Source organism: Podarcis filfolensis, assembly GCF_964270895.1.
Source record: "Podarcis filfolensis genome assembly, chromosome: 11".
In the NCBI taxonomy this organism is placed as follows: domain Eukaryota; kingdom Metazoa; phylum Chordata; class Lepidosauria; order Squamata; family Lacertidae; genus Podarcis; species Podarcis filfolensis.
This window is the reverse complement of record NC_139613.1, coordinates 48,889,583-48,906,259: the sequence shown is the minus strand read 5'-3', so window position 1 is coordinate 48,906,259 and position 16,677 is coordinate 48,889,583. Positions and strand designations below refer to the sequence as shown.

General features: G+C 40.4%; 1 protein-coding gene across 2 annotated transcripts in view; it reads right to left on the bottom strand.

The window, feature by feature from the left end:
- Nucleotides 1-2,361: 2,361 nt before the first annotated feature.
- Nucleotides 2,362-16,677, bottom strand: part of SLC27A6 (solute carrier family 27 member 6) — a 43,815-nt gene continuing 29,499 nt past the window's right edge. The window contains exons 6-12 of one of the 2 annotated variants that reach the window (XM_083576861.1): nucleotides 16,479-16,569; nucleotides 14,024-14,222; nucleotides 12,898-12,995; nucleotides 10,375-10,505; nucleotides 7,326-8,258; nucleotides 3,516-5,144; nucleotides 2,362-3,445 (exon numbers count right to left, since the gene is read on the bottom strand). In XM_083576861.1, the coding sequence (XP_083432987.1) occupies nucleotides 8,082-8,258; nucleotides 10,375-10,505; nucleotides 12,898-12,995; nucleotides 14,024-14,222; nucleotides 16,479-16,569 (696 nt within the window). In that variant the 3' untranslated portion in view covers nucleotides 2,362-3,445; nucleotides 3,516-5,144; nucleotides 7,326-8,081. Of the gene's footprint in view, nucleotides 5,145-7,325; nucleotides 8,259-10,374; nucleotides 10,506-12,897; nucleotides 12,996-14,023; nucleotides 14,223-16,478; nucleotides 16,570-16,677 lie in introns of both variants that reach the window. The other variant, XM_083576862.1, reaches the window with a different exon arrangement.

Below are 16,677 nucleotides of genomic sequence, written 5' to 3'. Positions count from 1 at the left end.
TGATGCCGAAATCCAGCATCACCTGAGCTCTGTGACTGAAGTGCAAAGTGTCTGAGGACTACGACATTCACAGCGAAACCCAAAATGCTTGTTTACAAAGCTATTGTACTACCAACCTTACTGTATGCTTGTGAAACATGGACCACATATAAACGCCATTGCCAACTCCTTGAAAGATTCCATCAATGGTGTCTCTAAAACAATTTACACGTCACTTGGGAAGACAGGCAAACTAATGCCAGTGTACTGGAAGAAGCAAAGATCACCAGTGTCGAAGCAACGATTCTTCAACATCAACTTCGTTGGACTGGTCATGTTGTTCGGATGCCTGATTATCGTCTTCCAAAGCAACTACTCTATTCCGAACTTAAAAATGGAAATTTTTAAAGTGTAACACTGGTGGTCAACAACGGAGGTTTAAAGACTCTCTCCACGCAATTCTTAAAAACGACTGAGAAACACTGGCCTGCAAGCGCTCCAATTGGAGAACAGCCTTTACCAAGGGAACATTCACAACCCCTCTATAGTTTCTAATTTGACTGAAGTGGTACAGAAATCAAAATTGTTCCTGAAATAATGTGTTTTGTTAAATCTGGCCTTATCTTTAAATTTTGTGCATTACTTTAGGCAAAAAGCAAAATGTATTATTATTTTTTGAACATGGAGATAGAAAAGGGAAGCGCAGTTCTTAATTTGACAGCAGGCTTCTTGCCTCTAGAAATATATTATAATTGGGAGCAGGAGGGTAATTGCTTTAGGGAATTTGTGTAGAAAGCTGAGTTGCTGGCTCATATCAGACTCCTGAGCTTGAATTACTTTTTAATACATATTCCTGCCTAACACATTAGCAAAAAGAAAAACTCTCATGCATGCAATTGGTGTATTTCTGAAACAGCTTGCCTATTTAGTGTTAGACATAAAGATCCACCACGCTGATTGTTTCTGCAATTATTTGGGTTTCGATTCATTCATCTTCAACTACTTTGCATTTCTTATCATTTGAATTGATCTAAAGGAGTTTCATCAGTTCATTTTTTGGGAGGGGATTGTAGTATGGTAACAAAGGGAAAGATTAGAATGTGAGAGCTAAGCTTGTATTCAGTTAAGAGTCTTCCCTTTCATACTGCTTAAAACTGAAAAAGCAACAGTTAATTCAGGCCCATTGCCATTTTTGTAAAGTATGGAAATCCTAACAAAAACACATTTATATAAATAGATTGGTACTGGAAAAAAATGAAAATGAAGCATTAACAGAGGGGATTGTTACAAATGTGCTTTATATCTGATGATCGTATTGTATTTGTACAATTCTTACTTGTACTAAATGGAAATCAGATTATCTTCTAGCTTTTCCTTATAACCATAATGAAATGAATGGGGGAAATCCATTAAAACTGAACCACTGAACAGCCTGCAGATGGACAGCAGGATGTAACTGTTTAAATAAAACAGTGTAGGCATGATCCAGTCAAATATAAGCACTTTTAAGTCCCATGCTTAACTCTCTTCCACTAGAGTCAACACGACTCTTAACTTTGGCTAGTGCCACAAGTATTTTCTTCGTACCTTGGGAATAAAACAACACAGCATGGAGATATAAACTGGTATGCTGATATGCATAATATACAATTACCATTAAGAATAGAAACTATTTGTAGAAATGTATTATTATTTGACTCGGTCATTATTCAATAATAACTTGAGTCTCATTTTTATTGACTGAAAGTCTAGATAGAGTTCTCCCAACCAATAGATCTGCTGTTCCATAACATGATATTTCAGGGAAAGTTTGTACATCATTAAAGAGGGGCATATTTTCCTCATAACTAATTTGGAAGTTTCTCTACTCAGAATTTGGTGGGAATTTCCCATATATTCCTGAGCCACAAAATTGTAAACATACCATAAGTGAGAGCTGGACCATAAAGAAGGCTGATCGCCGAAGAATTGATGCTTTTGAATTATGGTGCTGGAGGAGACTCTTGAGAGTCCCATGGACTGCAAGAAGATCAAACCTCTCCATTCTTAAGGAAATCAGCCCTGAGTGCTCACTGGAAGGACAGATTGTGAAGCTGAGGCTCCAATACGTTAGCCACCTCATGAGAAGAGAAGACTCCCTGGAAAAGACTCTGATGTTGGGAAAGATGGAGGGCACAAGGAGAAGGGGACGACAGAGGACGAGATGGTTGGACAGTGTTCTCGAAGCTACCAGCATGAGTTTGACCAAACTGCGGGAGGCAGTGGAAGACAGGAGTGCCTGGCGTGCTCTGGTCCATGGGGTCACGAAGAGTCGGACACGACTAAACAGCTAAACAACAACAACAACCATAAGTGCATGATTAAAACTGAAACAAAAATACGTTACGTTTTAAAAATTCTGGTCCTTTATTATTTATTAAAGCAGCTTATTAATACATTTTGTACAATAAAAAAAATCACAGGAACACAGGAAGCCTCATACCAAACTGAACCATTTGTCCATCTTCGTCCCATACCACCTACTCCGACCAACAGCATCCTTTCTCAAGCAGAGAGCAGGAACATCATCCTTTTAACCTGAGGTGCCAGGGAATAAACATCAGGCCTCCTGCCTGAAAAACATGTACTCTACAACTGAGCTATGCTCCCACTCCTTTATCTTCTACCTTTATTTTTTTATTAAAAAACCAAACCTCTACAACTGAGCTATGTTTCCACTCCTTTATGTTCTACCTTTATTGTTTATTTAAAAAAACACCAGTTAATGTGTTTGTAAAATGAGAAAGGAACTTGCTTTTAATAAAGTCAAGAAAAACAGCATTTACAGAATTGGTATTTTAGTTAAGATCTCAGAGATCCATTGTTCATCACTTACAAGGAGTTAATGGGCACTTCTGACTCAACAGCACTGGACCAAGGGTACGAGGTGTTTCTATTGGCTCTCAGGCTCTGAAAAGCTTACAAAGCAATCATTGCGGAATGGTAGGAAGGGAAATGCAGTATACTTCTTTTTAAAAGGTGCTGAAGTTTGTGCACGGGTGTCTTCTTACTGTCTGTGATTGCTAGTTCTATGCTCACTCAGGGATTTTGGCCTGGATCCTAATTTTCGTTCTGTGAATGAAGCTAGATGTTCCCAACAGCCCCTTTCCTCTTAAACCCTCTCTATCCTCTGAATCTCTGCTTCTGAGGACTGGGGGGAAACAACCAAAACAGAATGGCATATGGCAGGTGGGGATGGCGAACAGCAAGAAAGTGAGGCTGCGTGGGCAGAAGAGCCTCTTTACTCACACAGAAATCCTTTGGATCCATGCCCTATTTCAGGGGTAGGCAACCTAAGACCCGGGGGTCAGATGCAGCCCAATCACCTTCTCAATCCGGCCCCCAGATGGTCTGGGAATCAGTGTGTTTTTACATGAGTAGAATGTGTCCTTTTATTTAAAATGCATCTCTGGGTTATTTGTAGGGCCTGCCTGGTGTTTTTACATGAGCAGAATGTGTGCTTTTATGAAAATGCATCTCTGGGTTATTTGTGGGGCATAGGAATTCGTTCATTTCCCCCCAAAAAATATAGTCCGGCCTACCACATTATGTACTGAAGTTCTCACCCTGGGCCAGCAGGGGGATACTGTAGATAGTTATGCAAATAAGGAATCGAAAGTGACATTCAGTGATTGGGTAGTTTTAGAAAATTGTTACAGTTACATTGTACTGGAGCTCTATATAAGCAGGCTGACTGAACCCTTCAGTTCAGTTCTGTCCTGGCCTGTGAATAAACAAGAGCTGTTTGAAGAATCACTGTGTCGTCTGATATGTTCACCCACAACTTAATACACATAGTCTGAGGGACTGTGTACCGGCCCACGGCTGAAAAAGGTTACTGACCCCTGCCCTAGTTTCTAGGGCAATAGAAATTTAAAGGTACAGAAAGTGGATCAGATAGCTAGTTTCTACAAGAATGGGACTGTGTGCCAGGTGGAGTGTCATGATGCATAGTGAAGAAATTTTGCAATCATTCATTGTGCACTGCCATGAGTCTGGCACAGAAGAATGGGACTTAAAAATGTATTAAAATAAATAAGAAGTATTGCTTTACAACTAGGAACACCTTCAAGCGAGGGCTGCTTTACAAATGGCAATTCTCTTAGGGGGAAGGGTTTTGGTTTTTTTAATGAACGAACAAAAACGTCTGTTGCGTACATGTAAAAAAGTTCTTGTTTTACTACAGGTATATGATAGGAAATTCCTAATATGCAAGATACAGGTACCCAGTGTGCAAAAGACATCTGCACAACCTTCTCGTATTATTGCAGACAAAGGTATTCTTCCTGTATATTTGCATAGGAACATAAATCAACGTGTTATCTTTGTTTCATGCTCAAAAACAGAACACTAACAGCACAATCCTATGTGTGTCTAGTCTGAGGTAAGCACGTACAGGACTGCAATTTAATTTATTCAGTTTTTGAAATAAAAGCATTCAGAAGAGTTCTGTGCAGAGAGGGACTACAAGCTGGTACTAAGTTTTTAAACAAAGAATACTACTGTGGTTCAGAGGCCATTAAGATTAGAAAACATTAAAATAAGGAGGATGTGAATAATTTCTGTTTCAGTAAAATAAATAATGTTGCAGTCCTGCGTGTCAGAAGTAATAGCACAATACTGAATATGTCTACTCGGAAGAATGTCCCACTGTATTCAGTAGTGGCTTGGGCCCAGGTGTACAGAATTGCAGCACTAATTATCACAGAGGTATGGTTTTTGCAGAGTTAACAAATCAAAACTGTGGCACGATTCTCTCTTTTCAACTGTTTTTTAAAAATAAATGTTTATAGGCATAACTTGGATATATGGTAAGTTCCGTTCCAGACCACTGCAATAAAGCGAATATTGCAAAAAAAGGGAGTCACACTGTTATGTACTGAAGTTCTCACCCTGGGCCAGCAGGGGGATACTGTAGATAGTTCAGGTCCACATATGCAAATAAGGGATCAAAAGTGACATTCAGTGATTGGATAGTTACAGAAAATTGTTACTGTTGCGTTGTAGTGGAGCTCTATGTAAGCAGGCTGGCTGAACCCTTCAGTTCAGTTCTGTTCTGGCCTGTGAATAAACAAGAGCTGTTTGAAGAACCGCTGTGTTGTCTGATATGTTCACCCACATGGGAACTGTTCCTGAAGAAATGCTTCTCACAGGCAGATGCTCCCTCCGACCATCTGATGCACCTGTTTACCCACCTACCTATTTGGCCTCCCACCGATCCTGACGAAATAGCCAAGTTAATAGCTCAGCTGAAACCGGGCAAAGCCCCTGGGCCCGACCTGATCCCTGCTGAAGCCATCAAACTACACCCAAAATGGTGGGCCGGCATCTTGGCCAAAACCTTCGATGCAATCAACGCTTCCGGTCTCATCCCCAAAATATGGAAGGAGGCCATTATAGTACCAATTCATAAAAAAGGTTCTCCAACGGAGCCGGAAAACTACCGTAACATCAGCCTCCTTTCGATCATAGGGAAAATTTATGCCAGCTTTTTGATGACTAAATTATTGCGATGGGTAGATGAGACTAACCAGATTGGCCATGAACAAGCAGGGTTCAGAACTAAACGCTCTACAACCGATCATGCGATAGTTCTTTATCATCTGGCACGGAAGTACTCCTCCCCTCCCCGGGGCTACCTCTGTGCTGCCTTCTTAGATCTAAAGGCAGCCTTTGACAGCGTTCCTAGAAATATTCTTTGGGAGAAACTTGTGAAACAGGGCATTGATAGAAGACTCTTATGGCTCATAAGCCAGCTCCACGAAGGTACCCTTGCCAGAGTGAGATTCACTCCAGCGGGCGACCTTACAAATTCGATACCAATAAACAAGGGAGTGCACCAAGGATGTATATTGGCTCCCTGCCTATTCAACCTATTCATCAGCGACATGCGAGCACCCCTAGTTAACTCATCTCCAAGTACACACGCGCCTAGACTAGCGGATTACCGCTGCCCACTCCTTTTATATGCGGACGACGCGGTAATTCTATCTTATACACGTGTTGGACTAACCAGAGCTCTGAAGATCTTTGCCACGTATTGTCAACTCAATCAATTAACCATCAACCATGCTAAGTCCAAGATTCTGATTTTCTCCAGAAGCCGGAGATTATACAAATGGAAGCTTGGTGGAGCAAAAATAGAGCAAGTCCTAAAATTTCAATACCTAGGAGTTATTTTTCAATACAATTTGGGGTGGAAAGCTCAAATTCAACACCTACTTAACAAGGCCAAAACCTTGTCATATGCGCTCCTCCGATTCTTCTTTTCAGACGGAGCTTTGCATGTTCCCTCGGCCTTAAAGGTGTTCAAGGCAAAAGTGGTTGCCGTGCTTGCTTATGCTGCCCCGCTCTGGGCCGTGATGACAGATCTTGCTCCCCTTGAGACTCTGCAAAGCCAATTCCTACGTCGGCTCCTAATGCTCCCCCTGTGCGTAAGCAACGCAGCCATGCGACTAGAATTGAAGGTAGCATCCTTAGAAACTTGCCTGTGGAAGCAAGTCTTCAATTACTGGTTATCATTGTGGCATAGATTACCAAACCATTACCTTGTCCAATGCTTATGGCGAGACGAATTCTCTAGCCTTTGGACTAGTAGAATTCATGCCAAACTCCTGAGTTATGGAATCTCTCCCTCAGATTCCCTAAAACTAGACCAAATCACTGCTCAAAGACTGATCCGCCAAAGACTGGATGACATCGATTTACAGCAAAATTATACGCTGGGGGGAGGTGTTTGTTTGCCCCAGAACATTGGTATCACTTTAACTTACTGCGTTCCATCATACCTCTCCTCCCTTTCGACTGTTGCCCATAGACTGGCCTTCACCAAAGCAAGGTTTAACGTTTTTCCCTCCAATGTCCTGAGACATAGGTTCTCAAAGGGCCAAGCCCCCGCCGTGTGCGAATGTGATAAGGTGACGCTGGAGTCGCTCCAGCACATTATGTTCACTTGCCCCTTGTTTAATGTGCCACGGGCAAATTTGTTGGGATCAATCATACAGAAACTAGAGGGTACCCCACCAAAATTCCACCTTGCCCAAATCTTGCAGGACAAGGATACCCACACGACCCTGAAGGTGGCTAGGTTCCTAGTTGCTGTCCTTTCCCAAAAGCGACGCCAAGGAGCACTACAAGCTAATTAAGGCGTAGTATGCCTTTCCATTTTATAGTATTTTATTGTTATAGTGGTGTTTTAGCGATTGCTTTTTTTCCCCCTACGGCACAAGCTGTTATTTATGTGTTGTTTTTACCTGTATGGGCCTATGGCCGTAATAAATGAAATTTCAAAATTTCATTTCACCCACAACTTAACTTTTATTTTGTTTCTCAGTGCATATGAGTGTTATGTTTACACTATTAAGCAAAGACTCCCTGGCTGCAGGGGCGGGAGGGGAAAAACCTGGCTCCAGCCCTGGCCAGCTCCATTCTCGAGAAGAGAGGCAGTAGTAAGGAGGCCTCCATTCCCTGGCTGGGCTTCTTGCTGCTGCACCGACATCCTCACAATGATAAATTTCTGTAAAGCACAATAAAGCACTGTGCAATAAAAAGAGGTATCCCTGTGTAGTTAGGAGGTGACCATTAGGAACAACAACCATCTACTGCTAATAGTGACCAGTTTTTGTCCAGCAGAGGGAGATTATACTATAAAATATGCAGCGTAAGACAGCGAAAGATAATTTCACTGTAGCTTTGTTATTCTCTCAATGTCACTTGTTTATGTTGATCATAAACAACATTTAATTAGGAGATATTTATACAGAAAGTATAAAATACTGAACCAATGATAGTCTAAGGCTAGCCTTGGAGTAAATCTTACTGAATTCGATAGGACTTACTTCTGAGTAGACATGCCTAGGATTGCACTATAAGAGGTAGATTAGTATGCACTGATGGTCAAAACAGAGAAAGATTAATAAAGCATAATCCCTCCCTAATATTTACTGTAAAATTCAACAGTGCACATCTCTTCACCAGGAGACCGTACAGAATATAGCTGACAAACATGTTTAAAGTTTTGTCTTGTCTTGTGCAGTAGCTTGTAAAATCCTTATTAATAAACACTAAAGTTTCACTTGTCCAGATAAGATTCTATCGTGCAGTTCTTTAGTTAATAAAACATAAGACTTCTTACAACTGTCCAAAAAATATAGTGGGTCACTGATTTCAGATGGATTAAATCCTTCCTGGACCAACTGAAATTTTTGTTGCTTGAAAGTTCCTGTGACTTCCATTACTTCCTAGAGGCAAAAGAGAAGATTTTTAGTTTAGTTTGTTTACTGTAAACAAAACAGGCTCACCAAGAGATGTGTTTCATCTTCATTTGGGAGGGAGATGAATATCTTCAGAGTCTGAGGCTACCTTTGAATGACTCATAAAACCATGGTGCAGCATGATGAATCACAATGACCTTGGGTTGCTTATAAGGCCAAGAATCTGGGAGGTTTTGCCTCTGCTTTTAGTTATCCACAATTTGCCATATCCTCCAAACCTGGAATTCTGATTAACACCAACTGTAGTCAGTTTCCACAAACTAGTTCCATAACCCTCGGTTTGAATTTGACATGTCTGAAATTAACAGTTAACGTTAATGACATATATATTTTTAATGTCCCATGACATTACAAACCAGAAGCAAAACTAAATGCTTCTTTAACTCCTCAGCCACAATGCTGGAGGAGAGAGAGGGAGCACATGATTGCAAGGTTTGTTCTTGCTCATGTACATCACAATAAACCATGGTTTAACATGAAATGCAAAATGCAGGTTCATTAACTTGGTTCACACAAGAAGGAAATCCAAATTATGGCTTACTGAGACCACGTGAGCTATGAGTTGTAGTCAATAACAAACCTTGACCACAGCTTGTGATTAGTGAGGAAATAAATCCTGGGAGACTGCACATTTGAATTGTCTCAGTAAGCTATAGTTTGCCTCATGGAGTTCTGAAGTTTGTGTATGGGATCTTTGAAGCAGAATTTATAAAAGTAGCTTTATAATATACCCATATGCTATAATTTGCTGAACTTTTAAATCTATAAATTTGTTTGGAAACTGTAAAGACTATATTACAAAAAATTTAAGAGATAATATTTGATACAAAGATTGATACAAAGGGTTTTAGCTGCCCACATAAATTTCCTCTGACTCATACAACTGTCACAGAAATCAAAGATGGAAAAGGCAGTGAGGCTCATCTCTATACTGACACATGGCTTATTCAATTTTTTAAAATCCTTTGCTCAATCAAAAAGTGTTCTGCAAAAGCCAGTAAGGACAACTAGGTATATCTACCAAGGCATGTGGTCATTTATAATTTCCCTGATCTTATTTTTCTGCTCTTTCTCTTTTTCCTATTGCACTGTGTGAGGAAATACACAGAGATGCATTTGCTCAATTCAAAAGCAATTCTTAACGGTCTTCCTATTAGAAGCACAGCAAAGCTAAAGTCTTGCAGGATTCAGTTCTTAGTATGTATCTTTCAGTCTCACCCAAGAGCAGACTTTATTACCTCCCAGTACCCCTCCCTACCAGATATTGATGCAGGCAAGGACCCCCCCAGTTCCCCTGGCTCACAATATTCCCATTTACAAAATCCAGTTATGAAACGTGGTGGCCAACAGATGTAAGCTGAGACTGTATTTATTTTATGGATAGCCAACACAGTGCATTCCATACGTTGTCGGATGACAACTCACTCCTGCCCATTGGCCATGCTGGCTGGGGTTGGTGGGAGTTGGAGTCCAACAACATCATCCAGAGGGCACCATGTTGGCCAGCCTTGACCCAACACTACAAACAACTGTCTAACTGACTTCACTTTTCAAAGAGTCACTAGCAACCTGGTGCCCCCCTCCAATGTTGCTGGAACTGCTGACCATTGGCAATGCTGGTTGAGGCTGATGGGTATTTTAGGTCAAAGGATCTGGTGGGCACCAGCTGTGTGTGTGGGGGGGTGAGTCTGCTATTATGTAATTCCTAATATGCTCTGTTCTAGATGCGGAATCTCTGCATTCCAACATTATTTCTTTTCCCAGTTGAAATTTCATTTTGTTATTCCTGATTCATGTTTCTAATCCCACTAATCCCTTTATATTATCTTTCCTGGGGTACACAACTCTTTCCAATTTAGCATAATCTGTAGTTTTCATTAGTGTGCTATCTAATTCCAACTTGTTAATGGAAATGGTAAAGAGGACTAAATGTACAACTGATTTCTGAAATACCCATTAGGTAGCTTTCTCTGAAGTCATCACTTAGTGTTCAGTATGTGTGGCTTAGTAGATCGCTGAGCTGATTTCCTGCTAATGATTAAGAGGCTTGGAGACATGCCTACGGTGCTTTGTATATTATTACCTGGAGTCTTATAAAGAGTGGACAGGCATAGCTGGGCAGATACATCACCACATGTTGATAAAGTTGTTCCAGATCTAAAGACTTATTAGGCTTTAAGATGACAGAGGCCATTCCTGCTTTTCCTTCATAACCTGTAGGGGATTATTAATGTTATATTCATTAAAATTCAAAAATGCCCAGCTATCAAATGATATAGTCAGTGCTTCTGATATTACACCATAGTATTGCTTTTGGATAAATGAAGAAAACACCATAATATTTCATGGTTCTGGTCGCACATCACCCCCCTGTTTGTCTGAGCTTCTTTCCATAACTGTTTAAGCCCAGCTTCTGCTGGGGAGGGTGGGATATAAATAAATTTTATTATTATTATTAAACCAGAAAGTTGTATGGGTCACTTAAATCTGTGCTTGCTACAGTGAAGCATATCTGGTTCAGATTCCAAGCTAGCATCACAAGGACAGACTTGCGTTAATAGAGTGCACAGTCTGTTGTTTCTTTTTCCATAAGAGCCCTTCTAAATGCCTATTCTAGTTTTCAGTATTGGGAGCTAAAAAAATGCATTTTATATTAAATGGATGCTCCAGAGCTTGAGGAAGAAAAGGGGAAAAAATGAACAAGAATTGTTTTACTAATACTGCAGGGAGATGGTATTCTTGCTGGTGCATGGAATCTGTTTCCAAACATTTTAAATAGCTATGTGAGTGCTCCTATAGGAATAGTAAAGTTGGGAGCATTCAGGCTTCAGCAGTTGACACAGTGACTCCTACTCATGGGAAACAACTGGGGTTTCTCTATGGTATTTTCGAGAGCTTATGGCAATGAGGCAGCAGAGATGGCATTAAAGCGAAGGAGCATAAGACTTGATTGTGACTTCATAGGTTAGAGCTATGTGAATGTCAGACCTGTAGCAAAGGCAGCAGTTAAGAAACTGTACTTCTCTTTCATTCTGTAGTGCTCTGTTAGATGCTTAGCATAAAACAATGCTAATTTCAAATGCAACTCCCCCCTCTGCAAAACTGTCATAATGATCCCAAATACATGTAGTGGTACCTCTGGATGCGAACGGGATCTGTTCTGGAGCCCCCTTCGCATCCTGAATAGAACGTAAGATGCAACTGCGCATGCAAGGGTCGCGTTTTGCCGCTTCCGCGCATGCGTGTGATGTCATTTTGAGCGTCTGTGAATGCGACGAAACCCGGAAATCTGGGTCGCCACGGAGCATAACTTGAAAACGCTCAACCTGAAGCACATTTAACCGAAAGTATGACTGTATTGTAAGCTTCGTTCATTTTAAGTTTTCTAAGCAAATATTTCCCCTGCTGATTAACAGAATTAAAAATCTGCAAATTACGGTAGGTTATTTACATTTTAGCTAGCTCTCTGTGTTGTTTAGTTTTTGTTTAGTTTTATGCATGCAACATTCAATGCATGTGTGAACATTTTCTTTCGTCCTCCATCCCAAAATAAGGCCATATCACAAACTACTTAAGGCTAAAATACTATATGCACATTTAATGTGGCTCACTTCTGAGTAAACACGCATACAGGATTGCATTGATAAAAACTGGTTTCCCGGCATAGGAAATTTTCTCTTTTGAAAATAGAAACAAAGCCTCTGTATGGAAGTCTGGCACACTTAGGAGGCAATATAAACCTCATTGGAGGATAGTCACCAGCACATCATATACAGACCTATTACTGATGCTGGCCAAGGTGGAAGGTGGGATGGCTGGAAAAATGCTGTTTTGCTGTGCTAGTTCCTTGGCTGATGTACTGACAATACCTTTATCAGGCCTGTTGCTGCTACATGATGACAGCAATGGTGAAGCTGCATCCCCAAATGCCCCATTTCCATTTAGAGGAGTTCCACTTTGGGGTTTTCCTTATTGGTGGGTCAGCCTCACTGTCAGTGAAACCCCTCTGGCAGATCTAGGTGGGTTCGGTTGAGGAATGTGTACACCTCGTCAAAAAACCCTCCAGCAGAGCTGACTGGGAATTTAGATAAGTGTCACTTCTCTGGATCATATCATAAGCTTGTTTGTTACACATTGATGTAAGGTAAAGGTAAAGGGACCCCTGACCATTAGGTCCAGTTGTGACTGACTCTGGGGTTGCGGCGCTCATCTCGCTTTACTGGCTGAGGGAGCCAGCGTACAGCTTCCAAGTCATGTAGCCAGCATGACTAAGCTGCTTCTGGCGAACCAGAGCAGCGCATGGAAACACCGTTTACCTTCCCGCAGGAGTGGTACCTATTTATCTACTTGCACATTGGCGTGCTTTCAAACTGCTAGGTTGGCAGGAGCAGAGCCCGAGCAACGGGAGCTCACCCCGCTGCAAGGATTTGAACTGCCAACCTTCTGATCGGCAAGTCCTAGGCTCTGTGGTTTAACCCACTTTCAAATTTCATTATTTACTTCATTTTTTAAAAAGCTTCCTTCCTAACGAATATCCCTTCAATATTAGCAGATGCCATTTGCATCGACACTATTTACGAAGTAAAATGCCAAATATTTTCCTTACCTTGTACAGAAACCCCATACACGTTGGCTTCCTGTATGAAATCCAACATACCGATGACATCAGAAACCTCGGTAGTGGCAACGTTTTCCCCTTTCCATCTAAAATGAAAAGTGTGCAGGTAAATATGCATAGTACCTCATGATAGCTTGCAATTCTGCTTTTTTAAATTTTAACCATGCAGAAAAAACACCAAGCTTGCATTTCTTTTAAGGACTGTTCTCCGCAAAACAGGAATATTGCACTTCATTTGGGATTTTGGCAGTATCTGCTCATTACTGATAAAACTATGATTTATCATCACTTCCAGGCATGATGAGCTTTCAGGCATATGCACTCCCCTCTTCCTTCACGGTCATGTGAAGATTGGCTAATTGGAAATAGATAGGGGGGGATTGAGAGCTGAGCATTCATGTTCAAAGCCTAAACTCTGGTTAATAACTATGGATTTTTGAAATAAATTTTGCTTAATTTTTTAAAAAGTTGGCTTGTTTCAGTAAACCATAGTTTACTGGACCACGATTGATCTGGTCCAGACATAATGCTTAACTGCAGTTAGCTAAAAATGGAAGTGAAAGCTTACAATCTCCCAGAGAAGGAGAGAGAATGAGTGTGTGGGATGAAGGCTTGCCCAGGCTTTTGTGAATGTAACAAAAAAACCACTGTTGTAGCCAATGTCAGTCTTACTCAAAGTAAACCCACTGAAATCAAAGGACAAGTTATTTTTTAATCGTTCTACACTGAGTAGGACAAATACCACCATTTATCATTACCAATACACCTTTTGACTTCAATATCTTGAGGAATTAAACTTACAAAGGTTAGCTGTGAATTTAATTGTTAGAAAAATCAACCTGTAAACTTTAAAGCAAAGCATATTATTAGAGCATACAGGTGGTGTAGTAGGCAAATGTATTCCCTGCTTCTTACGATTAGCTATTTCCAAGGATTTTTATTTTTAGGTAAAATATTCCCCCCGCTCGGTGAAAATGTTTGTAGTCAGATCTAGAGTGCACTGGGCATAGAACAAAAGTAAGTGTAAGCAGAACTATCTTTCACACACACACACACACACACACACACACACACACACACACTGAGATGGTTTAAGTTTTAATAGTAGCTGTACCTGAATGTATCTCCTGTCCTGTCCCAAAAATAAAGAAAGTTATCTTGATCTTGAAATATCAGGTCCCCTGTATTGAAATAAAAATCTTCCTTCTTAAACACACCACAAAGTAATTTCTTTTCTGTGTCTCTCTTATTTCCAGCATAGCCAAAGAATGGATTCTTTGTGTGTACTTTGGATATTAAGAGGCCAGGCTCACCTGCGTGTAAAATTGTGGAGAAGAAGATAGATGCAAGTTAGCTCAGCACAATCTGTAATTATTTACCAAGCTGTCTAAAACTATCAAAAGGACAGAATGCCTCTTGAAGCATCGTAGCAAAAAGTGTTTGTGTGTATGCGAGTTTCTCTTGCATTGCCTCTCTTGTCAATCCAAAGTGATCACAAAATGCTGACCAAGAAGCATGTTGATTCACTCTAAAAGATCCTAAGAAAAATATAAAGGCAGCTTTACTCTACTCTAAATTATTATACTATGGCCATGATAGATCAAAAGCAGACTGTAGTCAGCATACAAACTCAAGACTTCTTAAGAAGGAAAATATGATGCCACCCATGTACAGAATCCAACTGGACTAGGAGTTAAATCTCACTTTAACACTGGTGATGGGATAACATTCTCCACCAGACCTGAGTGCAGCAGAATAACTTAGGGAGCAGAGAGAATGCTATTTTGGAGAACTCTGTGAGAATGGTTCTGTCACCTGGCATTTAACAACTGAAGCAGGTGCTTCATTCTGCCTACTGGTAGGGCAGGCCATGCCAGAACTCTTCACATCCAGATGTACTGCAATTTGATAACAAACTATGTCTCTGATATATTTGGCCAAAAAAAATGGGGGGGGGGGTAATTCGGAGAGAAATAGAACTTAAGGTGGACTGCTTAGCTCTAAGCCAGTGTGGTTTTAAGGCCTCATTTGGGTTGAAAAAATAATAATTCTGGGCCATTTAGAAAGATTGAAGGTTCTTTCTACATACAGGAGTTTGAACATTTCAACATGCAAATTTCAGGGCCTGTGCATTATGCATGCTACCTTGGTCTTCACATAACTGAGTATGCCCTTGCAGTGTTGTTGGGTTTTTTGGGGGCGGGGAGGAAATAGGACAGAATGGATATTATAGACATGGATTTCCCAAGATCAGGTTGTGTATATTAAGCAAAATCAACACACAAAAGGGAAATTCTAATCTAGCCAAAAAAACCAGTCTAGTTTTTCTAGCAAAAATGTCAAGTGGAAGCTTTAGGAGATTGCTTTCCTGTGGTCTCATTATTTTCCTTAAATATGGATTAAAGAAGAAATAACAAAGAATCAATATGAACTATAAAACAATATGAGCTATAAGCTTGTTAGAATTAAATAATTGTAAATATGTAAATAACATACAAATAAAAAGAAACAAAATTGTTTCACAATCTGGCCACCAGATGACAGCAGTGGCTTGGCGTTATTTGATCCTTAGCTATGCATTTTAAAATTCTGGAGACTTTTCTAGCAAGTACAATAGCAAGTATGAATAAAGAGTAAGGCTTTATATCAGAGCAACTGTTAAGAATTTGCATCGCTGACAGCATGGAAACTGTGACAGGCTGGGCAAAGTACTCAACACTAGGGTCTCATAAGCACATTCAGTTGTGATGCCATCTTTGCTAGAAGTAAACTCATGTAACACAGTGGTTGTAATATAACTGAGTTACACATGGACTCCACTAATGCTTTTCTAGTTTATTAAGTTCAACAAGCAACGTGACCAAAACATTTTACCAGAACTCCACAGTGTTTTTCTGATATTTCAAATCTGTCAATTTCTGTCTCCTTGTGCTACGGAGCAGCACTTACCGTATTTTTCCGTCTATAAGACGACCCCATGTATAAGACACCCCCCATTTTTGGGGACTCAATTTTAAGAAAATGAGGGGAGATGGCCCAAAGTTGTTGAGCTTCTCACTCCCTAGATTGTTTCCCACGCACAGCGGCATCAGGTGGAAGTTGCGATCCCGCCAACTGGCTGGTTGGCAGGCGCGCTGCTTCTTGCCCCCATACCGCTATCCGTGTATAGGACAACCTCAGTTTTTTGACATGGTTTTTGAGTCAGAAAACCTCATCTAATACATGGAAAAATAGGGTATATAATTGTGTTGTAATGTCTATGTGCATCTCTGTGTACAAACAAGCCCTACACCTTTAGCAAAATCTGCCTTATAATATTTAAGTTTTTCTCAGCAATCCTTAAAAATTCAAGCTAAGATTCTCAGCATCCTGAATGATACAGCTTGGTCCAGGGATCCACAGTACAACAATGGCCAAGGTGGTTTATCTCGATACAACTAAGGAACAGTGACTATGCCTGTTAAGAAGCTGCAGTCCTATTAAAGTTTGTGTTCTTGTTTTCATTTCAATTAGGCATCCAGTACCTCTGGAGTATCTATTGCCATCAAAATTCAGGATAAAATCCTTACCTTTCTTGACTCTTTCACACCATCCATGTTTGTTTCTGATTGGCTCTCCTTTTTGCAAATCATACTTGATTAAGTCGAAAGGGAAAAAGAGCTTAAAGTAGAAAGAAAAATGGGCTCAGTAATGTTTACAGTGACATCTTGTGGCAACATTCAATAATGTACATTAAATGAGTTGTGTGCTCTACTCAATGATTGTACT